Below are 27,678 nucleotides of genomic sequence, written 5' to 3'. Positions count from 1 at the left end.
GGTGCAGGCCTATAAATCTTGGCTACCCCAGAAGCTGAGGCAGGAGGATGGAAACTTTGAGGCTTGTCTGGGCTACAGAATGACTTTGAGACCAGTGTGGGGACCTTGTCTCAAAATAAAAACAAACAAACAAACAAGGCTTGGGATGTAGCTTTAGTGGAAGAGTACTTGCCTAGTATGTGAGCTTGCAAGAAGCCAAAAGTTCAATCCTCACTAGAAAAAATAGCTTTATCATTACTGTTTTTATCATCATATATATACATATATATGTATATCTATGTATGTGTATGTATATATATGTATGTACATGTATGTATGTGTATATATGACAGGGTCTCTGGCCTCAGACTTGCTATGTAGCCAGTGATGACTTGGAGCTCTTGATCCTCCTGCCTCCGCTTACCAAGTGCTGGGACGACAGGCATGTGCCACCACACCCAGCCTCATTGTCTATTTCTGTGCCACCATTTCCCTAAATACTTCTGACATAACAGCAAGCAGGAACTTCTGCTCTGCCAGAAGACGAGCGTGGAGGTGCCAGTCAGGTGCTGAACGGAGTGAGAAGGGCCGAGTGGAGGCGTTGCTGGAACGGAGGCAGAAGAAGGCCAGCTCTGGCATCCCTCCCACACGCCTTTGTACCCTCCTTCTTCCCGGAGGAGTCAGAACAAGGGGTGGACCTGAGAGGTCTTGCCTGCACTGGCCCGGCCATGGAGACTCACTGCCCCTTCTCTTCCCTAGGACACCCACCTAAAGACCATCAGTGGAGAGCCCCCCACAGTGAATCTCTCCTTCCAGCTCCTGTCCTCTGAGGTAAGAGTGGCGGCCTGGAAAGGTCAGACATGTGTCAGCTCCCATAACCCCCAAGTGAGTGACAATGTCCTTCTCAGGGGCTGACTCTCAGGGTCTGGGGCCAGGGAGAAGGAGGAGTCTGCTGGTTTAGTTGGGAAGTTCTGAGGGGGTCTGAGGTCCCAGGAAGTCAGGCAGAGTGCCGTGACTAGGAAGAGGCAAGAACAAAAGGCCACAAAGGCCCAGGAGGCTACCTCTGCCCCAACCTAACCTAACCCACACCTGCTTAACTGGGGGTCAGAGTCCTGGGAAGATAACAGGGGTTCTTTTGGGGGGCAGGCAGGACCAGGTTCCTTGCGGTGTAGGACTGGTGGCCCAGATTCCATGCTGGCTGCTAGCCAGGGTGCTCTCAGCTCCTGGAGACCGCCCACATGCCTTCTTACCATGGTCCCTGTACTGTGATGCCAGCAGGCACAGCCAGTCCCCAGCACACTTTGAAATTCTGACTTTCGCTTCTGTCAGCATCCAGAGAAGACTCTGTGCTTTTAAAAGAACTGGATCATCATCTTGTCTCAGGGTCTGCTGTGTCATACAGAATCATGGAAGTGGTGGCTCTCTATTTGGCAATTCTAAATATTAAGGTGTAGGGACTTGGGGACCCATTTTGGGATCCTGCTTGCCATGGCAGAGTCGGTCCAAGTAGAAAGGTTACCAGGCAAGCCCTGCCTGGGACATGGCCACTGCTCTTCTAGCTGCTTCCACTTAGGCTCACTCCAGCTTCAACGCTGGTCATGGATCTAGTGTGCCTAAAAGCCACCCACTGAAACCTCTCCACTTCCCTCTCTGGTACTAGGGTGTGGGCAATCTGACCCCAAACCTAGGAAATGCTCAAGAGCTGATTAAGGGCTAATCTACTCTTGTTAGCTTCTCAGGACAGAAAAAAAAAAATCCAACAGCATACGGTAGTTCAGAGCCTTATGTCCTTACCCATGAAGAACATGGGAATTCCACAGTGTGTGGTATGAGGAGAATATCTGGGATGGTGACAGCACAAAAGGCCCAGTGTGGTGTTCACCATCATCCCCTCCAGATCCCTCTAACCCCTGCTCATGGCACCCACACCTGTACTCACCACTAAATCAAACGTGAAAATAAGAAAACCCATTGAGAGACGCCACAGAGACCCAGGACCGCTGAGCTGGCTCAAGCCTGACAGCTTGAGTTGGATCCCCAGACCTTATATAAACTTGGGGAAAACTGATGCCACAAAGTTGTGCTCTGACCTTTATGTGCTCGCGCACACGCGCACACACACACACACACACACACACACTAACTGATAATAACACACACATGTGTCATGTATCATAACTAGAAATTTTAAGGTTTTTTTTTTTAATCCTAAGAAAGGAGAAGTGGGAAAATGTGACATTTTTCCCAAGAGTATCCCAGGCTTCTGGGGCCGTCTCAGGGTCTAGGATCTGTCAATAGTCACTGCTAGTCTCTTGCCATCTCCCTCTGCCTCCTGCCTTGCCCCAAGACACATGCACTCTGCAACCAGAAGAAGGAGAGAGAGCTAGGTATCCCTGGCTAGGAGAATGATGGGGACAGACAGGCAACAGGCAGGTGGGTAGGATGCGTCCCCTGCTGCCCAGAGGCTGGGCACAAAGGTCTCCAGTGATGAATTATTCACTGGAACCTGCGCTAAGTGCAGAATTAATCCCTTTCCTTCCAGCTGGCGGCCTCACTAAATTATCCCTCCAAGTCATGCGGGAAAATGCTGCCGAATTCATTTAGCTGCTGAGTGTTTTGATCTGGGCCTTGTGATTTTAGCTTTCCCTTTCCTTAGCCCCCTTCCCCTGGAGGGGGGGGGGGGGGAGCCTTTTAGTAATGGATTTCTAAGAAGAAAGGAAAAGAAAAGAGACCAAGATTTGGTGTGCACCAGAAAAAAAAATGTACTAGCAGAAATGCAGACCCAGCAGCCAAGAATTTGTACACAGAGGTTCTACACATGTCTACACGCTCACACAAGGACAGTCACATATGCACAGATATGCATGTGCACACACCTCTTCAATGTTGCATGCATTTAATGCATAAGTACACATACACCCACAGATGCAAATGACATTTTCACATCTGTGTTGACACACACATAATCTCTCTGTAGCTCAGCTGTTCCTTGGTGACTCCATCTGAGAACTGACCAATAAGTGACTCGCTTTGACTCTACAGTGTTGAAGATCAATTTAGGGAAGTGACTGTGGTAATGCTGGTGTGAGTGGCCTCATTATCAGGTCCTTGCCGCAACGACAGCCATCTCTATGCTACACAGATATAAGGAGCATATGACATCTGTCATGCTATACAGATCTAAGGAGAATTTCCTACATGCCAGACACTGGGCAGGTGAAGAATTTCACCATGTGACCTTGTGGATTGAAGTGAAGGCATGTCTTGGGGCTATAAAGCCCATGTTCCTCAAGATACATTAATTTAATTCAATTAATTTTGAACACGACCCTCACCTAGTATAGACACTTTTGCCATCGTCCCACTAAGGGTTAAAAGGGTTAAAAGAAGAGTGTTGAGAATTGGTGAAGGGGTCAGGTGGTACTTCAGGTAAATCTAAAAGGGTTCTCTCCCTGTATCCCCATCATCATCCTTACACACCTGCAAACAATATGCATCAACCTTTATGTGCTGGGGTTAAGGGAGAGTACATTGAGCAAGACCAAGAGAAAAGAAAAAGTCCTTCCCTTTATAGACATCAGGGGACGGAGACTAGAATGAACACATAGGTTCATGAGTAGATACCGGTTGGTGGCATACAGCCTGATGACCCTTGAGATGATAAAATCCAGAGTCCCTGGAAAGGCTTCGGAATTCCTGAGTAAACAGTCTGAGTGAAGTTGGAGCTTAGCTACTACGAGAGGCCAGGATCCTTCCATCTTGATGTTCCACCTTAGAGGAGACTTCAGCTTTGTGGTCCATGATATGCTCCTCCATGTGCAGTTTATGGGCCAGTGATGGCAGAATCAGAACAAGGACCACCCATGAATTCCTCCTAGCACAGCCTGAAAGCTCCAAGAGTCACCACCAGGAACCAAGTGCCAGAGTCCTGTGTGCATTCCAGCTGCCCTAGAGGGGCTTGAGGTGGTAGGTGTCTTGGGATACCTGGCCAACACAACTGACAAGTCCATCCTTGGGTAACTCCTTGCACATGGCCAGGAGGGCTTAGAGAGGAAGTGCTCCCAACCTGAGGATTGAAGATTCAGCACAAGTTGGTCTATTCCTTGGACACTTGGCAAGCTCAGTCTCCCATACCCATGGTTTCTGTACCACCCACTCTCAGAGCTCAGGGACAAGAGTGTGCTGGGATGTCCAAAAGGAGACAGCAGAGGTCTCCCTCAACAAATCCACCTAGACAGGGACGGCCTCGGCCACATCCAGCACCATAGTCATCCTATCCTCTCTCCTGCTTTAACATGACAGGACGTTCACTCTCCTTAGCAGCAGCCCCTCCCCGTGACACAGCAGCTGACTCTGAGAGATAGAAACTTCCCTCACACTGAGATCCCCTGTTTCTGGGGTCTCCCCTTGTCCCATGCTCCCAGCTTTGCCCTCTGTGGCTGCAGCACACCCCAGCAAGCCGCCTGCATGGATGGCATCATCTGCCAGCAGGCATACTGGCAGATTGATCAGCTAACACAGCCTGTCGGCTCAGTGATTGGCAAGCATTATCTCTAGTTTGGGATATTATGCTTCAGAGGGGACTGTCAGTGGCGGGGGTGTGGGGTTGTGGTTACCCTGATGTATTGCTTCTCTGTGGGTGTTTGCTGCCTCTGGTGATCTGTCTAAAGCTGGACTTGTGTGTGTAGGAGAGTGCCTGAGCAAAACATGCAGGTACATTAACTAGAATACACGCACCCGGCCCTCTTTTCCATGAAGTTAGAAAGGTAGACTTTGGAGGACATAGACACTAAGAATCCATGAGCCCTTGACCACTCCACAGACAGACAGGAATCGACCTTTGGCCTCCTGCTTTCTCCCTTTGATCTCAGCCTTTTCTCTTTGAAGAGGGGAATGTGTTGTTTTTCACCCCCAAAAGTCTTTGCTTCTCCAAGGGAGGCAGCCTGCCTTCTTTTAATAATCCCACCACATCCTGGGTGCCCTCCAGCTTGCTGGCAGCCTCTTTGAAGAGCAGCCCAAGATGAGCAGATCTCCCTCACCTGACCCTGGCATGCACACAGTAGGTGTTCATTGGGCCTATTCTCGCCTCTGCAGGAAATGCACCTCCCTGGAAGTGAGGCAGGACTGGACCACATAAACACTTTGGTCTTAGGGACATTTCCCCCTCTTAGGGTTAGGATTCAAGATTCAGTGGCTGACCAGGGTCGAGGGACATCGGGCAGGCAGAGATCAGGCTTCTCATGTGTGTGGCCACCCCTGCTCAGCCTGCAACATCCAAGGACATGGGGAAGACTTGGAGCCCATTGGATGCCTGGAATCTCATACAAAGAGGTGCATTTGAGGCCCTGCTCTCAGAGACAGGTGGCAGACACAGTCCCATTGACCCTCCACTCCCTTTCCCTCTCCCTGAAAGTGTGGTAGGGCAACAATTGAGGCCACAAAAGGGCCCCCCTGGTGCCTTCATCACAAAGTCCTCTCTGGCTACCAGCCCAGAGAGAAGTCAGCCAGATGACCAGAGAGACAGGGCAGAGGACAAGAATAATCAGACAGACCTTGGATGAATTTTTTTTGAAAGCCCCAATGTGGTTGCTTTGGGTTGGTCCTTAGAGAAATCTTGACCCAAAACTGCCTCCATCTCCCCACCAAACTCATCTGCCTGGACAGCCAGTATCCAGGATCCCAAGGCTCTCTCCTCAGTTAGCCTGTCCTTTGGAAGATTCTATTCCCACCCTCAAGGAGTCCAGCTCTGAAAACACCATCACAGGAGGAGGGGGGCCAGAGAAGGAACACTTCCCCTTGCAGCATTTTACAATAGTCCTGGCTGCCTTCCCTGAGGTCCCCTGGGCTGTCTGTCCTTACTCAGGCCAGACGGCAGGAGACAGAAAGCTCTGTCCCGCCCCTCTTTCTCACAGCATCCTTCCGTCACTGGCTCAGGTCCAATCTGGAGGTCCAGGCGCAGGGGATAAAAGAAAGCCTCAGTTTCCCCAGGGCCACCCTGGGCCTTGGATTGCAGGTGCAAGGTCTGGGGCAGGGCTCGTCACGCTTCTTCCAAGCTGCCCACCTGCTTTTTGTATCTCTGGAGTTGCCTTCATGGGTGCTGCATGCCCTGAGGACAATATGGACACCACAGTCTCCTGTCTCCCATGTCACTCTTCCTATACAGCCTACCTCAGAGAGGAGGGAGCCTAGCACTTCTTCCAACACACACACACACACACACACACACACACACACACACACACACACACACACACACACACGGTTCTATATCCCTCACTTCCTGACAGGAGCCCTCTCTGGTCTCTATAGCTCCTTGGAAGCCTCTTCCTTCCTCTCTGTGTTCCCCTCCCACTGGCCTGTCCTCTCCTTCCCCAGCCCATCTCCAGGGAGCTCAGCTCCCATGTTCACATCAGGCCTCCCGGCATCTGCAAATTTTGTTGTTGCTTTCCTATTTTTGAAACACCGAGTGTCTCAGTGTGTATCCCAGGCAGCCTCGAATTTATGATCCTACTGCTTCAGCTTTCTGAGGGCTGGGATTACATGCATGCACCCGCCACAACATTTTATTTACGCTCCCCAGCCTGAAGCAGCCATCCCCCGTGATAGTGATGGGCCCTTCACACACTTCACTTCTGACTCCTGTTTATCAATTCTTGGCCACTCTTCTCTTCAAATGTCCTCCAAGACAGTGACGCGCCATCGGCAGTACTGGGTGGCACAAGGCCATCACTCCTTTGCTAAACACATGCTCTCCTTTCATGCCTCCAGCTAGTTTGAATCCTTCCGAGGCAGTGAGGGCCACTGAAGTCCAGGCTACGGCACCTGAGCAGGACAGGCCACCCTCACCTGGCGCTTCTGCTCTTTCATGCTTAGACGTGCTAAAATATGCTTGTGGTACCTCACCTTCATCTCAGCTCATTTTCTAAGCTTAAGTTCACTCTAGATGTTGATTTTATAACACACCGAGAGTCCTCCCTGTCTGCCACCTCAGGGTCCAAGTCGCCAACGATTATAGTCTAGACACACACAGTGCACATCTTCAGACCTGGGTTTGGATCTTCTCTGAGCTTTCCTTTTCTCGTCTGTAATGGGAGTTGTAATCCTGCGTTCTCAGGAAGGTAACAGGTGCTGAGGAGGGAGCCGGGGCCTGTGCTGAGGCCCAGAACAGGATCCTGCAAGCACTCAGGAAGGGAGCTCTCAGCACTGTGCACCAGAGCTGCTGACAGGCATACTGAGTTGAGAGGTGGGGGCAGGGCACTGGGATAAGGGAACCCCACTAATCCATCACTCAGCACCTGCCCCTCCTGACAGCTGCTCTACCAGCTCTCTGCTCATGCAGACATCAAAAAGATAAACATCACCAGGCCCTCATTTGTTTTCACAGCAATTTCCGCCATACATTGTGTGTGTGTGTGTGTGTGTGTGTGTGTGTGTGTGTGTGTGTGTGTGTGTGTGCATGACTGTGTTCCATAGCAGGCATGCATGTGGAGGTCTGAGGACAACTTGCAGGAGTCGGCTCTAACACAGGTTGTCAGACTTGATGGCAAACACCTTTACCTCCTGAGCCAACTCTCAGCTCTCACAGAAAATGTTCTGAGACTGAAGAAATAAAAAAAAAAGGTGATAATCTTTTAGGTCAAATCAAATCAGGTCAAATTTGCTGAATTTCCCTGACTGCATTTGGGGCTATGGAAAAAATGGATACATAAAGACCTGCTTCTGGGTCTGAGACCAAGATCCAGGCTGCTTCTGGTATAAGCAATTCAGGAGGCCTGATACAGACTCATCTCAAATTTATCACCAGCCTTGGGGCTGTTGTTGCCTTGAGAACATGAGCCTGAAATACCTCTCAAGAAATAATGTCCTAAGTCAGGATGCTGGGCAGGCATCAGGAACCTGGAGGCTTGGAATATCCTCTTTGCTGCTTTCCTTACAAGCTCAATGCATAAATTGTTGGTCGAAGACATGAGAGGAAGACATAGAGAGAGTGGAGGCTTCTAGAAAAACTTCTAAGAAAGTGAGAGCTGGCCTAGGGATTCTCCCCAACTCAAGACCGGACCGCACTAGCCTAGTCTTCCAGCCAAGCCAGATGGATCCCTGGCCCAGGTGAGATCACACATGTGTAATTTCACTAGGGTCCTACTTATTTGGGCCCTGACCTGTACCTAGCAATAAAGCACTCCAACAGACTATCATCACCTGAGCATCCAGCATGAGACGCTACACTGAGAATACAGGGCTAGGGGAAGTGTCACCCAGGGGCATGGTTTGAGTCCTACTTCAGATAGTGGCTTGGAAATTGGGAAAGCAGAGGTGTATCAGAGACCAGTATGTGCATTGACATGAAGGCTTGTGGGACGTAAGGATGCTGTCGTAACAGTGACCCTGGACTTGTAACGGGGGGCCCAGATTGTGGAAGGACAGGGTGGGTGCCAGGACACAAGGTTTGGACTTGGCCAAAAAGTGGTGGACAACTACAGAAAATTCTTGAGCAGCAGTAGTGTGTGACTCTGTCCAGATGTGAACAGGGGCTGATGAAATGTAGGTTAAAAAAAAAAAAAAAAATTTCTGGCCTGTAAGAGTGAATGAACCCACAGCCAACCCACTAAGCCACAGGCGGGGCCCTATTTAATCCTAACAGCCCAACAGAATTAAATAATAATAATAATAATAAAATCTTTACCACCCCCATTCTTGCCCCCTTGCTTTTCGGGGGTGTTGACACCATTTTCTGAGGGATATAGCATGGATCCGTTGAGTATTAACACGTGGGCCCTTTTTGGCTGGGAGAGCGACCTAGATGCTCAAACCTGCCACAGCTGCCACAGCCCTCAGGATGCCATAAATGAGGCTGGCCATATGCATGGGAGGCAAGCCCTCTTGAAGGGCCCGCTGTCTGAGCCTCGCCTACAGCTGCAGAGATAAGAACCTACAACTGCAGCCCACAGGAAATGGCAAAGCAGTGACTGATCAGGGAGCCACTGCACAGGGCTCATTATGGTGCTTGCCAGCGGGTGAGCCACCCTTATCAGGGAGAAAATTGTATCAGGCCTCCTGAATTACTAGCGATGGGAAGCAGATTTCTTGGGACGCACTTTGTTAGATACCTAATGAGCGGGATACAGGAGAGCAGAGCCCTACGCCTGGCGGGGCGGGGGACAAATGTCTTTGTTAAACAGAATTTGTCAGTTTCCGCTCCAGGCTCCCTGGGGAGGGTTCAGGGCCAGCTAATTGAATTAAGAGCCTGTGTCCCCCTCCAAGAAAGCTCAAGGCGGGGCGAGAGGCAGGCGGGCTGGCCGGAAGGCGGGCGCTTTCAGCACCAGGGACAGCAGCTGCAGCCCGCTTGCTTTGTAATTGCCAGGGCAAGCAGGAGCTGTTGCATTTTGCATGACCAGGGATCTAGGGGATGGAGTAGGGAGGAGGGCAGCAGAGGTGTTGAGGGTAGGGAGGGGAGGCAGGTGACCTCAAATGCAGCCAGCTTGGAATGCCATTGGCCCAGCCTGTCTCGACAGACCCCACTCTGCTGGTAAGAGCGCCTGCTGGACATCTCCTCCCACCATGTTTTCTCACGTGGTGTGCAGCCGCCACCGGCACAGCGCAGGGGCTGGGTTGGGTGCTGTGTCTGAGCTGGTGCATGGCCATGCATCTCTTTGAGCTTTCAAAGTCAGTCCCCAATTACGGTCCTAATGAAGCAGGATCTGCTGCCACCACGGAGCTACAGACTGAGGGGCCACTTGTCAGCCCCATGCTGCCCCAGCAGACCTGCCAAATAGAAAAGCAAATAAACAAGCTTGTGGGGTGAGCAGACAGAAAAGAATGGGGTTAGCAGAGCCAAGCAAGGCCTGAATAGGCAGTTCATCCATGAGGCTTGGCTCTCTCCTACCCCCTCCCACTCTGCCTGCTTTCCCTCCTCCTCCTTGGGATACTCCCCTGCCCAGCAGAGACTGGTGAGATGAATTCACTGTTCTGGACTGAGAGTCTCATTTTTAATTTATCTGTTATGAAATTAAATGAATTTATACGTAGTATCAGAAACTGCCTAAAAATATCTGGTGAGTGTGTAACTCTGACCCAAAAACATCAGTTCCACATCACTGACTTGGCCTAGCTGGTCCTGGGACCATACAGGGTGGACAGCCAGGAGACAGGCAGTGGGGGAGGTGACTCCCTCGGCAATTGTCCCTGCTTTCTGTAATGACTGGGCCACCTCTGGAGACCTCTTTTGATTTCATTACTCCTACTTCCTCCTCTAACTGGATTAGATGGCAGTCTATGAAATCCAGGGCATTGAGATTGGCTTTCTGCCTGGAAATGAGGAGAAATGTCATTACCGGTCCTGAATCAGCATCTCACCCGAGCTTGGACCCACCTGGTCACTAGAGAGGTGGTTTTTGCCCTGGCTGGTTATTCCTTATTTTTCTGCCACCCACCCGTCATTTTGCCCAATAAGCATTTCATAGCTGTCCCTCTGAAGCCAGTCTGATGTTCAGCATTTTTAAAAAGATTTTTTATGTATATGAATATTTTGCCTGCATATATTCCTATGTACCACATGCATGCCTAGTATCCATAGAAGTTTGAAGAGGGCTGTCAACAGATCGTGGTTGCTGGGAGTCAGGAATAGAACCTATACCCTCTGGAAGAACAGCCAGTGCTCTTAACCTCTGAATCAACTTCCCATCCCCAAGTGTTCAAAACTTCTGAGTAGGAGACAGATGTGGTACTTATCTGAACACTCACTTAGAAAACCCCAAACTCTGAGTGGGATGCTGCACTGGGCACTTCCAGGGCATAGAAGACTCGGTATCATTTGGGAAACATCGAAGTGAATCCCGCCCTTCTTCAAACAGGAGAAGATGAGGCAGGAAGCTGGACCGATGTTCACAGATGTAAATGGCCTGCTGAAGTCAGCCTCAGGTTACCAAATGCATCCCTCTTCCATGCCAAGAGCATTTATAGATGTTTCTCTTAGGAATTATCTATTTTATACCCATTCAAAAGAGAGGGATTGGGGCCTAGAATGCCCCAGGTGAGTGAGTCCACGTGTGAGTGAGTGACCCCTAACTCTGCTGACATAGCATGTAGAAGCCCTGTGTTATAATGCATTTCTGAACCCCAAATTGTATGGCACATAAAGAAATCATTGCAAACACCTCAATGTTCGAGAGCAGAGTCTTCCATTGACATAGTCCGGGTGTGTAGGCTTCCATGTAGTGTCCACTAAGTGAGGTATGCAGTCACCCGCCTCACTCCAGTTGTCAGACACTGGGGCACCCGGAGCCCCAGCACATCCCTCCTGTTTGGCATTGTGCCCATGGCTCTGTTTGCTTCTAGCAAGACACCATCCAGTGAATAAATAAGTCCGCACTGAGGCCGAGTGAGGATTCCAACAGCTAATGCGGGGTGAGATTGCATCACATTTGAGGCCTCTGAAAACCAGGAGACTGCAGAACTAACTGTAGAACTGGTAGAGCTAACAATGGGTTTCAAATAACTTCTCCTTGATTAAAAACAATTAGTACACTTTCATCTACTTTGTGTATGTGTGTACATGTCAACACGTGCCATGGTGCATGTGTGGAGGTGAGGGAACAACATGCAGGAGATGACCCTCTCCTCCCACTGCCTGGGTCCCAGGGATCAAACTCACATCCTCAGACTTCGCAGCAAGCTCCTTTACCTCTGGAGCCATTTCACCAGCCCCCAAACAAGTTTTAAAGTGACCACCCCCACAAAAAGACCGCTGACACATGTCCCTAAGTCCAAGGAAGATAAAGTTTTATTAGGAAAAACAAAAATAGCAAACTAGCCTAGAACCTCAGAGCAATGTGAAAGTACAGGTAGCCAACGCTGGGCTAGAAAAACCCAGGAAACCCTTGACCAAGAGAGGACAGAGGCACAGGGCTTCCCAAGGGAGGAGGAGGGAGACCAGAGAGGGTCATGAAGAAGAAGGGTTCACCAAAGTGCACAGAGAGTCACTCTAAGGGGGTGATCAAACTGAGTGATGGTAGAGGTGAGATGGGAAGGGGGAGAAAAGAGTGGGGCATTTTAGAAGTCATCACTATCCTGGGTATGGAGGCCACTGGTGGCGTACTCACTGAGCACCTAAGAACGTTTGTTGAGCAGCTACAGTGAGAAAGACGCTGGAGATAATAGCGCCCTTGCTAACGTGAAACTTCAGTCTTGGTGTGAACACTGGGAGAAGGCAGAGAGAGTCAATAAGCAAACCCACTGTCTGAAAGGTGTTTTCATAGAGTGGTTACTGTGAACACTGTAAAACGGTATGCTATGAATGGTGGGGTTACTTTGGAGTGGGAGTGTGGTCTCTGTGTCAAAGGGCAAGGCTTCTCCAAAAAGATTAGACATGGGCCAGACCCAAATGATGGTGAGGGGCAAGTGTGTAAGGATCCCTGGGGAGAGAAGGAAGCAGATGCAAAGGTCCTGAGGCAGGGAATCACTTCGCTTGTTGGAGGAGCTGCAGGACACTTCGTCTGGGACTCAGTAAGCAAGGGGCGGGTGGCAGGGAGCGTACAGAGGGCAGGTGTGCAGGGCCATGCCAGGAAGCTCGGAGTATAGCAGGCACCATGGAAGGGCCGCTTCAAAGTCTCCATTTTATTTTTTAGAGGCCAGAAAACTTCTTGACACCAAACAAGAGCAAGGCTCTGCCCACTCTGAACCCCAAGATCCTAGATGAGAATCTGGGTGCCATCCGTGAGTCCTGGTCCATGAGCTCCTCAGACCCCTCTCAGGAAGCCGAGGAGCCTCAGACATTGCGTGACATGGTGAGTGCCTCTCCCTAGGACCGGGAGGACTTGTACTGTGCTGGGGCCATAGGGGAGGAGCCACCCCTGAGATCACCCCCCAGGTGGCAAGTGGACCACTCCTTTGGCACACTCGGCATGTGAGTTACCCCCAAAGACAAGCTGGGGGGAGGAAGGTGTGACTCCCTTTCACATTTTCTTCACCTTTGGTCTCTCATGGGATTTATGAGAATTCCTGTAATGCTTGCTCAGCCATGTCCAGCTCAGAGTATGTCTCCCAGGCTGTGGAAAGCCCCCAAGAAACTAGCTGTAACTTATAAAGGGGGTAGTTGAGATGCACTTTAAAAAAAAAAAAAAAACAAACAACACTATTTTCAGGCACAGTACCTGTCTTTGATGCTGGTACCTGGCCTCAGGATGGATCTCTTCTGAGTCTCAGCCTCTTGGTACAGACAGCAAAAGAGTATATACTCAAAAGACAATCCCTCTGAAGTCCCAAGTGGAGGCATCACCACCCCAGTCAGTGACCATGAGAGATTCCTTAATGTGGCTTCCTACAGCCCTCCACAGTGGATCCCATGAGCAAATGCTCCAAAGATCCCAAAGAAAGGTTCCAGGCAAAGCCACCAACCTAATCCTCAGGTCTCCTCCTGAGGACTTGCCCTTCTCTACTGGCAATCTCCTCGGCCACCCTTGGCACTTGGCACCTTTCTGAAACATGTCCCATCAGACAATAGGAGAGGCTGCTGCCTGCTGAGTGTACCCAAGAGGTCCCCACCTGGAGCACCCTCCCCAAGAGTGGAGCCTTCCTGTCCAAGTAACAGCTCTCAGAAATATTTCTAGTCTGCACAGTCCACCTTTGCCCTGTGGAGAAGCAGGACTCAGGAGCAACCTCTAGCCCAAACATCAATTGCATTGAAAATAAAGGTACAGATCTCTTGGCCTGGGAGATTCGGGACAGCAGTAAACTAATTCTTGTCAACCCACACAACCTGACCCAAAACCAGTAAAGGAAGTTGGTTTTAAAAAGCCAGGGCAGTGAGTAAAAGTGAAGGGGCCACTACAGGAAAGGGCAGATGGGAAGGAAGGAGAAGGTGAAAGGTGGTCCTCCCTGGTTACCACCAAAGAGGTCAGTGAGTTCCCGGCCCCCACGCCCCACTGCCTTGGGGTGAGTCAGCCAAGCCTCAGCCCTACCCAACCCCAAAGGGCAGAGTTCACCCTTAGTCACACTACCTCTGACAGCAGAGATGCAGACCCTACCTGAACATCCTGGACATAGTGCGAGCACGGAGTTAGCAGTGCCAGCCCCACCCCACTGGGAATGCTGGGAATGGCAGGGGTTCTCTGGTAAGATCTGAGCTGAGGGCAGCAAGTCTGAGAGCCAGACCCATATGCAATGGTAAACACACGTAACTTAATGCTGTGCATTTGTCTGTGGTGGGAGACATAAAAGGGGGTGGGATGGCCGGACTGGAGGCTCATTGCATCTATGAAATTGATTGAGAATAATAATGAATGGGAGAGAAGGAGGAAAAGGGCCTTTCAGGGTAGGATGGATCTGATGGGTGGACATTTGAGGACCTGACTTTAAATGTCAGGAAGGATGGTATCACACGGAGAGACAGCCAGTTAGTTTTGACTTTTTCTTAAGGATTCCACCAAAGAAGAGGGATTAGACACAGCCTGAGAAGTTAAGATCAGCCATTAGGAAAAAAAATTCTAATCAAGATTAACCACCATTTGTGACCTGTTTTCATTTTACCCACGGTGGCTATGACCTGGTCCAGAAGTAATATGATACCTTCCCAAGGCTCCCTGGCCTTGTCAGTCCATGCTATGGAGGGAGCATCCAGAAAATTCTGGGTAGCTACAGAGGCCTGTGGTGAGCTAACCCACCTTCCATGCCCTGTAAAAGGCTGCTGCTCGGGCCCTCTTTCCTGCCCTTTGCAGGCGACTCCAGACCCATGCTAACCTTGAACCCTCCTTCGTGACTCTTGGCCTCAGCCTTTATCTTCCCGTGCTGAGTCGGCCCTCCAGCACAGCACAAGGACTCTCGCGATGCCCCTGCTCTCTCCCAGGCCCCACACCATCCCTTTATCCTAGCTGCTATCCTACAAACCGACAGGCCAGAGCTCAGAAAGATGAGGGCAGCGGGACCCAGCCATACACCTTCCCGTGGCCGAGAGAAACCCCGTTGCAAGTAACAGAATGCGGTTGGGTAGCAACAGTCTACAGTTCCATGCCAATCACAGGCAGCTGTGCAGCCATGGGTCACTGTTCCATGGCAACCAAAGAAAATTACATAGCAGGAGATGAACTCATGCAACCAGGAGACGCACGCACGCGGTGGCAAGCAACAGAGCACAGCCATGGAGCCCAGGAGCGTGGCTGCATAGCAATAGACGCTGATGTGCGATGATGTCACCCAGCACTCTAGGGCAGGGAGGCATGGTTGTGGGACATAGCACAGGCACAGCACCTGAGGGTCAAGGCGCAGACTTATAGCAGCAGATACCTGAGGAGCCCCGAGGCACCCGAGCAGCAGTGACAGAATCATGGGGTATGTGACTCGGGACTTGTACCGGAGAGAGCGTCATCAGCAGAGCCTGTGAGTGAGGCAGGGTGCCTTGGGCCACAGCAGTTGTTGTGCGGTGTCCCGGTGTCCCGAGGATGAATGAGTGGCCCCCTCTGCTCTCTTCTGTGGCCTCGGCTGAGCCTCTCTGCATCACCTGACTTCCGTGGCGCCTCGGTCTCTGTCTAGTGTCGCCAAGCGTTCCCCAGAGCCTCAAATCCATTTTATCTCTGGCTCTCTCCCGAGTCTACTTGGGAGCATTGAAAATTGAACATTCTCTGGGAAGATGCTCCTCGGGGACAGAGGGGCAGGTAGAGGGGATGTGGTCTGTGGTCTCGTGTGCAATGCTCCCTGCCCCTCACAGCGCACAGACCCCAGCTGGGACTCCTACCAAGCCCAGCCATTTCTTCCCATCCCCAGACACCCAGCTCTAACGCAGTCATTCCAGGGACCATTTTCTCAGGGCAGGAGGAAGCTCAGTGCTGGGTGGGACCACTGAGATCGAGGGGAGGACCCGTGGCAGAGCTAAGGGAAGCGATTGCATGATGAGCAGCCCAGAACATACATGTCTTTGGAAATGTTGAGCTCCTGGATCATTCTGAAAGGGACGGTTCTCCCAAGACCCACTTTGCCAGCGTCTTGTCCTTATCCCGTAGACAGCTGAGCCACCTCACTCTAGCTAGCCAGTGTCCCTGATGCCACCACCACAGTGGGTAAGCTGAAGGGGTCTGTTCAGTCTCCAGCGGGGCGGAGTTCCACTCACAAAGACCCATGAGACATCTCCAACTAGTCAGGATGAATCAGTCTAGCGAGTGCCCCGTCCTACACCCAGTGAGGACATGGGGGCAAGAGAGGAGACTGAGGCCCGAAAACTGGAGATCCCCCTCACAAAGGAACAGCCACAGACCATCAGCCTCACAGAGCAGACAAGCATGAACATGTTAGAGATGGCCAAGCAGGGGGACATGATCCAGACAAAGGACCTTCCTCTATGAGGGGGGGGAGAGAGGACCTAGGAAGGCTTCCTGAAGGGGGAGGACCAGGCTTTAGACAAGGTATTCAGTGTGTTTTCCACCCAGAGGTTGAAGCAGAGGTGTTCCCTTCCACTGCCCTCCACTGCCCTCCACCCCACCATTTCTCACTTGCCCTCTCTCTTTCTCCCTGCCCTGACACACACACACACACACACACACACACACACACACACACACACACACACACACACCCATGCACATACACACATGCATGCCATTGTCTTTGTATATTCCCATTTCTTTCTGATATTACCCCACACTCTCTCCCTCCCTCTCTCTCTCTCTCTCCCTCCCTCTCCCTCTCTCTCTCCCTCCCTCTCCCTCTCTCTCTTTCTGCTTCCCTCCCTCCGTCTGCCCTGCTCACAGCAGCTCTGAGGCCAACCAGAGGGGCCCCGCACACTAGAAAATGAATAATTGACAGGGTTGTTAAAAGATTCAGTGGACTTTTCTAAGCTCCCCACACTGGAATAACTCATTTCTTTCATTCTCTCTTTGAAAGCCTCTCCCTTCCCTCCTCCCATCCCCTCGTCCCTGCCCCACCCCCAAGCCCAAGCTTGCCTTTTCCTTTCCTGAGTCTACAAGGCTCCTGGACCCCAAGGTCTCTTTAAGTCACTAGCTGTCCTTGTCCTGTTTAAGCCATTCTGAGGGGTGGCAGTGCGACTGCCCCTGAGAGGGCCCCATGTGCACATGGAGAGGATGGCCATGGGGGCTTCACCTGAGGCACACAGCTGAAGGAGTGCAGCCCAGCCCAGGAGGTCAGACTCCCCAGGCCAAGGCCACCCTCCCGGGCTGGCACAGAGGGGTGTCTGCTGCACCTGCCCACTTCTGTCACTTCATGTCCCTGTGCCCTGACTGTCTGTAACATGGGAGAGCTGCTCCCTTGGGCAAAGGAGACCAGCAAGGCCTTGAGAAGGGAGACTATCCTTGTGAACGGAAGCCTTTGTTCCTTCGTTGCCCTCCCCAAAGGCAACCAATCTCCCTATTTACTCTGGGCCAATCCAGCCTGGCCATCTCCATGCCGTGGAAATGTCCCTGCTCCAAGCCTGCCTCATTCTGAGCCTCTCACATATCTTCTGCCTCCTTGACTAGTCCACAGGGCACGGCCTTGCCTGGCCTGGCTCCATGCTGGGCCCTGTGCTCTCTCATTGCTCCTTGAAGTAACCTTGAACTCAGCCCTCCTCTCTGGGCCCCACTTCCTGCTTCTGCCAGCAGCAGACATTGGAGCAGATGTGCCCTAGTTCCCTCGACGATGTAGCAATGTAGCGGGAGCCTCCACCACCACCCCAAGACCCCACCCAGGTGAGCGGAGGCTCAAAGCTGACTTTGGCTCCCTCAGCACCACCTGGTGGCAGGTGATGCTCCCTAAGCAGGAGACCTTTGTGGCCACCAGCAGTGGTCACCAGAGGGAGACACAGTGTTCCCCTAGACTCTATTGACACAGGTAAGGAGAAGAGAAACCTCCATGGAAAGAGCGCCTCAGCCCAGGGTACCCTGGGCTGGGTGGGTACCACTGAGGTATCACAGAGGCAAAGAGGAAGATGCCCGGGCCCTGAGAGGACATCTTCTTCCATTGTTTCCACCACCACCTCTGCCTGGGGACCCAAACCCTGCAGAATCATGAAGACAAAGAACAGGGGAGAGGGACCGAAACCCAGGCAACCAAGAGCATGAGCCACCCAGGCTCACCCTCAGTGTCAAAATGGGTGTCCTTCAGATCACAATGCCCAAGCTACCAGTCATCTTCTTCTCCACGTAGCTGTTCCTCTGTCCCTCTCACCTCCGTCTCTCCTGCACCCAGTTTCTCTGCCTCTCATTGTCTGGCCATTCTGCTCTTGCCACCCACACAGCACCCAGGTCTCTGCCCCGGACCTCTAGGACCGGAGCCCTCCAGGCCCTGCTCCTCCAGGCTGGAGGTCATCTCAGGGCCCTGAGCTTCTGTTCTTCCTAGCCAGGAGCCCTGTGCGCTGGCATCAAGAGGAAGGGGTTCTAAAAATAAATGCACAGAATGTGCAAAAGTCCCCAGCTGGCTGAGACCTCAGCAGCTTCTTCTCTTTCCTGTGCCTCCCTCCGCTTCCTCCTCAGTTCATACTGCAGGCACACACACACACACACACACACACACACACACACACACACACACAGCAAAGAGGTGGAGCGAAAGAGAAAGAGAGGAGAGAGAGAGGGAGGGAGAGGCGTGCATAGAGAGTGGGAGGTGGGGGAGAATTACCAAGCCTTGGAGGAACGGGAGAGGCAGAGAGAGGAAAGGAGGAAAGGGAGGCTGGAAAGGGAGGAGGGGAGCTGTCACCCCACGTCAGGGGCCTGTTGTCTCTCCTTCAGACTCAGCTCCGCCTCACACCCACAGCTCTAACAGGTTGTTCAAGTCTACCTCCAGAGCTGTGTGAGACGAGAGAAATCATTCCACCTCTCTGATCCTGCCTCCTCATTGTTAAATGAAAGGAATATTGTCTCCTTGCGCCCTCTGGAGGCTGTGGGGGAGATTAACAAGCCTGAGGACAGCAGGGCAATGAAAACAGCCCCAGTGTTCAGACTGGAGGACCCTTTGAGGCTGAAAAGAACCAACACAAATCTCCAGGCCTCCCCCCCATGACTCTACCTCCAGAAAGCCTGTCGCCAGACCCCCTGCCCACAGTTCCTCGCACTCCCCCCCCCCCCCCCGCACCCCCTCGCCCCGCGTCTCAGGCGGGCCATTCTCCTTCTCCATCCATCACCTGAGACTAAAGAGATTAATAAACGAGACTCATAACTCAGCTACTGGGATGCGCCAGATATTTACGGCTGCATTTCAATTTGCAGAGAGATTAAGTGTTTGTCGATTTATTGTCTCTCGGTGGGTGTGTGCTGGGAGCAAGCGGGCTGAGCAAGGCTCCCTGCTGGCCAGCTCCCCTCCCCCGCTCCCACTCCCTCCCAACCTCCATCCCTAGAGCTGGGTGGAAACCGGCGCTGTCCAGCTTTGAAAGCTATTGCCCGCTGGATGGGGTTTGATCCAACTAACCAGAGAGGCAGAAGACCTTGACTTAGGTGAAGGCCACACCCACACCACTAGACTGACTCCCAGATACCCAAAGGCCCAGCATTCTCTGCCCTACAGTGACTGTATCAAGCAGTGGGTGAAGTCACACATCCTCCAGAAGGCCAAATACCAAATAGCTTCATGGTTCCCTCCTAAGCCCAGGGATGGTTATTTAGGACGTACACGGAACTGCCATTTATACCCTCTCTTGGACCTAAAGACACCGGGGGTGGCCTGGAGAAGTCTCTGCAGTGATTTGCCAGGGAGAGCCCACAGAGACCCAGAGAAGAGAGTCAGCCTGGGAAAGCTGGGAGAAAGGAGGGACCTCTGGGTCCAAGAGGGAAAGATGACTTGAGCCCAGTACAAGCGGGCTCCAGGAGTCAAGAAGGGATTTCCCGCATCCTGGGACTGAAAACTTCCAAAGCTCCCCTCCTTCATGTCCCCCAGCTGCTTCTCACCTCCCCAATGTCTAGCATGTGCACTCATTCACTCAGCCAGCTTTTCTAGCCCCTGCTTTGTGCCAGGTCCTGCGGCCTCACTACAAGGAAGCCCTCACTAACTTGGGCAGGTCTAGCGGGCTGCTGCCAATCACTGCTCTGATGTTAGTGTAAGGCATCAGTCTTTCCTACTTACCTTTTGAGGTCTCTGAGAGCACTGGCGAGAGCAAGAGCAGGCTGCAGTGCACCGGGGACTCTAAAGAGCCGTCCGCTCGTCAGGAGACCTGGTAATGATGAGTACGCGCGCACGTGGGCTATTTCAGACTGAGGGGGGAAAGGGCAGACAGCACAGCTCACCCAGGCCTCTCATCTCCAGAAGCTCCTCCTCAAGTGATAGTCACATAAAGGTAACTCCATCCAAGGATACCTGTGCTCAGACGCCCCAGGCGAGCAGAGGGACACACAGGAAATGGGGGGGAGGAGGAGATGACAGGAACCAGGAAACAGTCTTCTCTCGGGATGGAATCTAGCCTTAACCCCACTAGCTTGTCGGACAGGGCACACTTCGTATGCCTCGGGGTCGGGGCAGATGTCCCTGTGACAGCAGAGGATGAGAACAGAAGCCAAGTGTGAACGGTTGCAGTGTGAAAATTGTGATAGATCTGGCTTCCCTGGTAGCAGAGAGATGGTCAGTTCGTCCCTGTAAGAGGAATCTGCTGCCCTGCTGAGCAGAAATTGTGTGTGTGTGTGTGTGTGCGTGTGTGTGTGTGTGTGTGTGTGTGTGTGTGTGTGTGTGTGTGTGTGTGTGTGCATACATATGGGCACCGAATTCACATCTTTCCTGAGCCTGGCCAAGATCTCCCTAAAAGCCCCCATCAGGCCTTCCAAGCTCATCCATTCCCTTCCAGACCTCCGTTTCTTTATCTGTCTGTGAGATGGGGAGAACAGAGCCCACTCAGAGGGAGAGAGGAAGTCTTCCAGGTGTAAGGCAGAGGACTGAAAAGCTGCTGGGTATGGCTTGGCCAGCTCAGGACCTGGCCCAAGTATCTGAAAGATCTATTTGAGAGATGCAGAGGAGGAGAGGCCACCCAGGGCAAGGGCCCCCAGGGCAAGGGCCCTCAGAGGCAGGAGAAATTACCCTCAGAGAGAGCTCCGGGTGAGGGGAACATGGGGAGATTTGTGCCTGGCAGTCACCCCTGCTGGCCTTCCCCTCTCTGGATCAGGTAGGGGCCTGGGCTTGATAGCATGCCCTCCACCATGCTTAATGACGCTGGAGCAAGTGGATCAGCCTCCAGCTTTGCTCTCAGCAAGATGCCAGCACTGCCTGGCACTCCAACCCATGGTCCATCCTGCCCTTGATTAACTGGCGGTGGGCAGGCAAGGGTGTGGCATCCACAGTAAACAAGGTAGAGAAGTGAGGTCACTAGTTCCTAAGGCTAAGTCAGCAATTCTCAAAAAGGCACATGTCCTAGACCCAGGGATAGCTGGGAGAGATTTGCTGACCTAGGCACTGGGACCAGCCCCTTTCTGCAAGCTGCCATCCCTCGTCATACTCATGATAATAAGTATACAATGCCAAGCGTATGTGTTAATACAGACTAAATTTCAGCCCCCCAACTTTTAGTCATAGCTCATTTCGTTTTTATTTCCACTCAGTGTTGTGCAGGTAGCTACCTACCCCCATCTTGTCACCTACTAGGCCCCCCAACAGGCTTGACAAACTCAGATCCGGGGCTCTAGCTCAGAGCCTGATCCCATAGCAGCCGGAGCCAGCCAGGCCTAGTGACTCAGAACACAGAAGTCTGGATCCTGACACACGTACTCCTCCTCCAGCCCATCTGGGATAGAGAGCTGCCTCAGTTTCCTAGTAAACATGTAGACAGCTGTGTGCTCCTCTTTCCTCCCAGGCCAGAGCACGTGAAAGCAGGAGAGAGGCCACACGCACACACACACACACACACACACACACACACACACACACACCTCAATGTTCCGTTACAAATGGAATGAAGTAACCAACTTTGGAATAGGTTCTGTGCCCTGCCTTCGCCAATGCACTGTATGCCAGCCCTCAGACGATCCTTGGATTCCCTAGCGGCTAGTGTGGTAGTGGGGAAGACACAGTTCCCAGGACCCCTCTTCTTCTCACCCCATTTTGTTTCAGCCCACAACCTGTTTTGTGTGCATAAGGGTGCACTGCCACCTTATGGAGCGTGGGACCAGCAGCAGGAGGGAATTCCCAGGGCTACAGGGGCACAGGTTCTGGGTGGGCACATCTGGTGGTCCTACCTCCTCCTCACCAGATGGGAAGGGCTGTGTCCTGAGGAGGACCAGAACAGGACTGAAAAGGAGAGCTGCCTTCAAGCACAGAAGTCCCCTGCAGAAGCCCCTGATGTCCAGGGCTAAGGATCCAACTGTCCCCTGTCCCTCCTTTCAGCTCCGTGACTCTATTAGGGTGTACGCCTGTGTGCTCAGATTAAATGCTATTCAGTACAATCCAATTTTCTCTTGATACAGACCAGAAAATCGCGCACGCGCACACACACACACACACACACACACACACACACACACACACAGTGCTAAATATCCAATCAAACCTACAGATAATAGAGAACAGCCAGTTCACTCCCAGTTTAATCAGATAAAATGCCCATTTATCGGCTCCTGCCGATGCAGACGTCCCGTAGACAGCAGGCTGCGGGAGTGTGTGCGCGGGGTATATAGGCTACATCTTTAAATCTTCGGGGGGGGGGACACTGCCCACAGGGGACTAATTATCTTTCCGCCCTTAGCCAGCTCTTACTCAAACAGACAAAAGGGGGCTGCAGCCTTGTGGTGCTAAGCCAGCCACAGAATTATTCTTGCTCTTAGATATGCAAATCATCCACAGCATAGTGGGCTTCAGGGACTGCACTGAACAGTAGCCCAGGGACCTCAAGTGGCTGTTTTAGGGGGACTGGAGGCATCTCAGCTTCCGCATCAGGCTTGCTGGAGAGACCCCCCTCTTGATCTCTACTTTGCTGGTGGTGGGCTGTGAGGCTGAAGATGAAAGCATTCCCCTTTGTCTCCCTTCTTTATGGGATGGGGGACACTCAGGAAACCTGGGAACTGAGTCCAGATGAGCCCTCTTCTCATCCGACCACCTCCTGCTTGAGACACAGCCTGTGCAAAGCACAGATGTCCAAATCGGCTTGCCCTCTTTCTCGGTCCTCCACTGTCCTGAGCTCGGCCTGGTGAGTCCCCAAGGCTCTGAAGTCTGCGCCTAAGCCCTCACCAGAACCCAGAATACCCTACTCATATCTAACAGCTCCCTGAACCCCACCAAACATGCGGGGTGTCTGCTGCCTGCTTGGCCTCCAGCCAGAGCTCAGAGCAATCTCCATCCTTTTAACTGTGAAATAAGGACAATGCCCCACAGGTTGGCTGTGTGAGTCTTGGGTGCCTGGAAAGAGCTTTATGGACTATGAAAAGCCCCTGGTACTAGGTGTAGGGGACAGTTGGGGAAGGGGTCTGGAGGACCAGGCTTTGTCTCTTGCTCTCCAAGACCCTATAAGACAATTGTCAGCTGCTCGATTGGAAAATCTATTCATCCCCACTCTGCCTGACTTAGGGGAACCTGCCGCTGGAAAGGAGGAGGTTGGCACAGAGGCAGGACACCAAGCAAGCTTGATAAAATCGACCTGGGCCTGAGATGGTCGGGGGCCATTCCCTGATACCCCAAGGAGGGTACCCCCAGGCCAAGCAAGCTACCCCCGTTGTGCTGGCTGGTTTTTGGTCAATTTGGCATAAATCTAGACATAGCTGGGAAGAAGAAACCTTAGTTGAGAAAATGCCTCCATAGGATTGGCCTGTAGGCAAGACTGGGAATATTGATGTGGGAAGACCCATTCCACAGTGGACAGTGACCGCTGGGCAGGTCCTCTGAGTTGTATAAGAAAGAAGGCTGAGCCAGCCATAGGCAGCGTTCCTTCGTGGCCTCTGCATCAGCTCCAGGGTCCAAGTTGCTGCCTAGAGTTCCTGCTCTGGTTTCCCTTTCCTCCCCGGTTACTTTTGGTCCTGATGTCTTATCACAGCAGTAGTCACCTAACTAAGATGCCCATTAAGCCCCTCCCTCACTTGCAGCTGCTTACACAAGGGCCCCCGGGTTTTCACTGCCTGGGAAGAGGGCGGGACCTAATGCACTAGTTATTTTCTCATTGCTGTGGCCAAATGCCTGACAAAGGCAACTTTAGGGAGGAAGGTGTAGTTTGAGGGTACAGTTGAGGGCAACAAGGACAGGAAGCAGCGAGTCACATGACACCCCAAGTGAGGAGGCAGAGAGAGATGAATGCAGTTGCTCAGCTCATGGGATGGTGACATCATTAGGGGGATTCCGTCTTATTAACCCAATCTAGAAGTTGCCTCACAGATGTGCCAGAGGTGTGTCTCCTAGGTGACTCTAGATCCTGTCAAGTTGACACTCAGATTAACCCTCACACCTTAGCAGGGGTAACACTGGAAGGGTTGCTGCAGGAAGACTCTCAGGGGTAGGGAAGGTGAGGCATGAGGGGCATAGTGGCCAGAAAAGACTGGGTGACAGGCCAGGGGAGAGGGAGCTCTCAAGGGACCCTGAAGTCCTGGGCTGGAACCACAACAGGCCAAGGTGGACACAAGAGTTCTAGAAGCATTGCCCAGGACACCAAAAACTGAAGCACTATGTGAGGCCGTGGATAGCCCAGAGGAAATGGAGGCTTTCAGTGGCACGAGGCTGAGACAACCGGGGCCTGGGCTGGAGGCAGGAAAGGTGAGCTACCTGAAGACAAATGGGTGGTAGACTCATAGTCCTCAAAAGGCAGTCCAGGTAGAGGATGGGACAGCCCGGAAGGTGAGTGGGACATGCCCCATCCCCATCCCCCGACAGGACACCTCCGACAGTACTCCACGGATCTTCTCTCTGAGAAAGCCTGTGGAGCAAGCATGTCCAGCCTTCTAACACTGTGACAGATACTATCATCTATAAAATTCAGACTCAAGAAGTAGAGTCGTTATACATATATGTCTCATATGTGATATATACATGATCTATACATATATATTACATACATACATACATACATACATACATACATACATACATACAGTGTTCTGAATTATGATTTGGTGTAGGGTCACATCCATAGCTATTCTGGAAAGCATGAGTCCTGGGTCCACAGGGCAGACATGCCTGTTCTGAGTCTGCTCCTCCTGGCTCCCAGGCAGAGGGTGCCTCCTTTCAATGGACCCTTCCAAGACTGGCTAACAGATGCTCAGTGGAGCCAGGTCTCATCCACTGTAGCACCAGCTGCCACCTCAGCTCACCCACCAATCCACACACATACCACCAGGCTCAAGGGGATCTTCCGGTCGCCAAAGAGCCCAGATATGGAGCCAGGGCTCCTTCCCCCAGACAGAGAGCAGGCAGATACCACCAGGATCCCTCCCATCCACAGTCCCTGACCCAGGCTTTCTCTCTGGCCAGAGGCCTCCCTAGAGACAATGAGTAGGAAGCAACAACCACACAGCTTCACAAGAATAATCCAAGGTGAGGGGGTAAAAAAAAAATAGCCCCCAGTTAAAGCCTGGGCAGCATGCTCTCCCAAAGAGAATGTGCAAAGGGACAAATGAGTGGCTGGCCATCCCCACAGGAACACAGCTGCCATCCCCCATGTCAGCTGACTGGCTGGTGTAGGGGGCTCCTGGGCAGCTTCAGGGCTCTCTGAGTGTGGTGGGAAAGAGCAGGACTGTAATTGCTGCTGCTGTTGCTGCTGCTGCTGCTGTTGCTGCTGCTGCTGCTGCTGCTGCTGGGCCAGACAGTTCTGTGAATATAATTACCCTCTTGCTAATTCACACCTAGAAGGCAGGAGGACATGAGTGAGGCTGGAACTGTCCCGGGTGAAGTTGCAGTAGTTGCTTGTGTTAGGTAGGAATGGGAGAGGTGGGGCCATTGTTTCGTGGACGGGACAATGCCTGTGCCTTCCCTCTCTCTCTCGATGTGGATGGCCTGGCATGGTGCTGGAATGGTATGTGCAACAGAAGAGCCCCAGGGCCCTGCTGTGGCCAGATAGCGTGACATTCATATATGAGCTAGACTCGGATAGACACTGGCCCTTAATCTTCTTAAAATCCTCTCTTTGTTGGTACAGGAGTAAACTGAGGCACAGAGAGGGGAGATATTCACTGGAGTCTGCAGTAACTGGACAAACTGGATCAGGAGTTTAGAGCTCTCTGGCTCCAGAATCCCATCCACACCCTGCCTTTTGCCTAGGAGGCTGAACCCCACCTGCTCCGCTGGATACCTAGCCCCCAAACCGTTCCAGTCATCCCAGCTGGGCACCTTTCACGGAAAGGCTCAGCAAGGCTGTCACAGGTCAGCCACAGTGTTGTCAGCCACCCCTGTCCACGATGGTCCCCGCGAGCCTAGAGGTGTGAAGGGTAATGAGGCCCCGTAATTAAGGCTTCTGGAGACATGGCTGGGAGATTTATAGACAGGCTTCGTCAATAACTGTGCTCTGGGCTGTGGATCCAGCGAGACATCGATAAGTGCTCGTTAAGGCTTCTCCCTGCTCCCTGCCCCTGTCCCCCCTCAGCCCCTCCCCCCACCAGCCGCCTGTTCACAGCGCCTGTGTACACAGGCTTTGCTCAATTAATTTGCACTTGTTGGTACCATCTGTGCTTTTCATGTGTCCTTATCGAGAGCTGCTGGGCCTGCCTCCCCCTCAGATGGGCGGCAGAGTAGAGACAAGCAACCCTCTTCCTACAACCAGGGAAGGTCAATCCAGGATCCCCAAAGACAAAGGCGTGGTTTCCTGTCCCCCCTCCTCTCTCCCCTCCCCTGCTTCTCACCCTGCTGAGCCAAACTTGGCCTGAGGTCCTTGTAACCCTGTCCCCCATCCTGACCCCAGCGGGCTGGATCCCAGCCCTGCAGAGGAAGCCGCCTTCTCACACCCAGTGATCGCGCAGAGCACAGGTGTCCCAGGAGCCAAGAGACAGGACTTCCAACCTGGTTCCAGCTCTGCTCCCCGCAGCATCTGACAGGTCCCTGCTCTAAGAACAGGGACACTTTGGTCACAGGACTGGGAAGGCCAAAGAAGCCACATTCAACTCAGTTGAGCAAGGGGTAGCCCAGGGGCCTAGAGCTGGACAGCTCCTCGGGGTGGATGGGGCAGGCCAGGCTCCAGCCTGGTGGCTCCAGCATTCCACCCAGAGAATTGAGACGACGTGGCATCACTGAACTGTTCTTTCTGAATAGACTGAGCTTCTGCCCTCAGTGTGGTTTTTTTGTTTGTTTGTTTGTTTGTGTTTGTTTTTGTTTTTGTTTTTCAAGCTAGGACCCCACTTTGTATTTCAGGCTGGCCTGGAATTCTGTGTAGTCCAGGTAGCCTCCACCTTCTTTCCCTCTGCCCGCCCACCTCTCAAGTGCTAGAACTACAGGTGTGCATCACTACATCCCTGCTACAGCACAGCCTTGACCTTGGAGTTCTTAGAAGGCTGAGCTGGCTGTGGGAGGCACCACCAGCATCTCCGGTCTCCCTGACCTTGCTTCTTCAACCTAGCCTCGCCCCTGCCCTGCTTCCCAGGATCCTGGAAAACTACTCCCTAGGTCCACAAAAACCAACGCAACCCACCCAGAGTCTTCACAAAACTGCCTGGCATTTTACCACGCTCTATGGGGCAAGGGATGAGCTCAGGGTACTCTTCAGCGTTCCTTTGACTGACAAAACACCCCAAATCAGACTAGTCTTCCTGTGGCTGGCCTGGGCTCCCAGGAGCCGGCTCCAGCAGCCAAGGGTGTGGTGTTTCTCTCTCACAACAGCTGCACTTGCTCTGTATCCAGAGTCGGGCC

The 27,678-nt window shown here is 52.3% G+C and overlaps 2 protein-coding genes across 6 annotated transcripts in view; one reads left to right on the top strand and one right to left on the bottom strand.

Moving 5' to 3' along the window:
* The window catches only part of Stra6 (signaling receptor and transporter of retinol STRA6), a 111,988-nt gene extending 91,886 nt beyond the window's left edge, over positions 1 to 20,102 (bottom strand). The window contains exon 1 of the mRNA XM_076576377.1: positions 20,011 to 20,102. The gene's annotated coding sequence lies outside the window, so the exon portion shown is untranslated. The remainder of the gene's footprint in view (positions 1 to 20,010) is intronic.
* Positions 1 to 27,678, top strand: part of Ccdc33 (coiled-coil domain containing 33) — an 84,346-nt gene that overhangs the window by 41,852 nt on the left and 14,816 nt on the right. For all 5 annotated transcript variants that reach the window (XM_042281023.2, XM_042281019.2, XM_042281024.2 and 2 more), the window contains 2 exons: positions 739 to 810; positions 12,603 to 12,761. In XM_042281023.2, coding sequence (XP_042136957.1) covers positions 739 to 810; positions 12,603 to 12,761 — 231 coding nt within the window. The remainder of the gene's footprint in view (positions 1 to 738; positions 811 to 12,602; positions 12,762 to 27,678) is intronic.

This window comes from Peromyscus maniculatus, chromosome 7 (genome assembly GCF_049852395.1).
Source record: "Peromyscus maniculatus bairdii isolate BWxNUB_F1_BW_parent chromosome 7, HU_Pman_BW_mat_3.1, whole genome shotgun sequence".
Lineage (NCBI taxonomy): Eukaryota > Metazoa > Chordata > Mammalia > Rodentia > Cricetidae > Peromyscus > Peromyscus maniculatus.
This window is presented reverse-complemented; position numbering and strand designations above follow the sequence as displayed.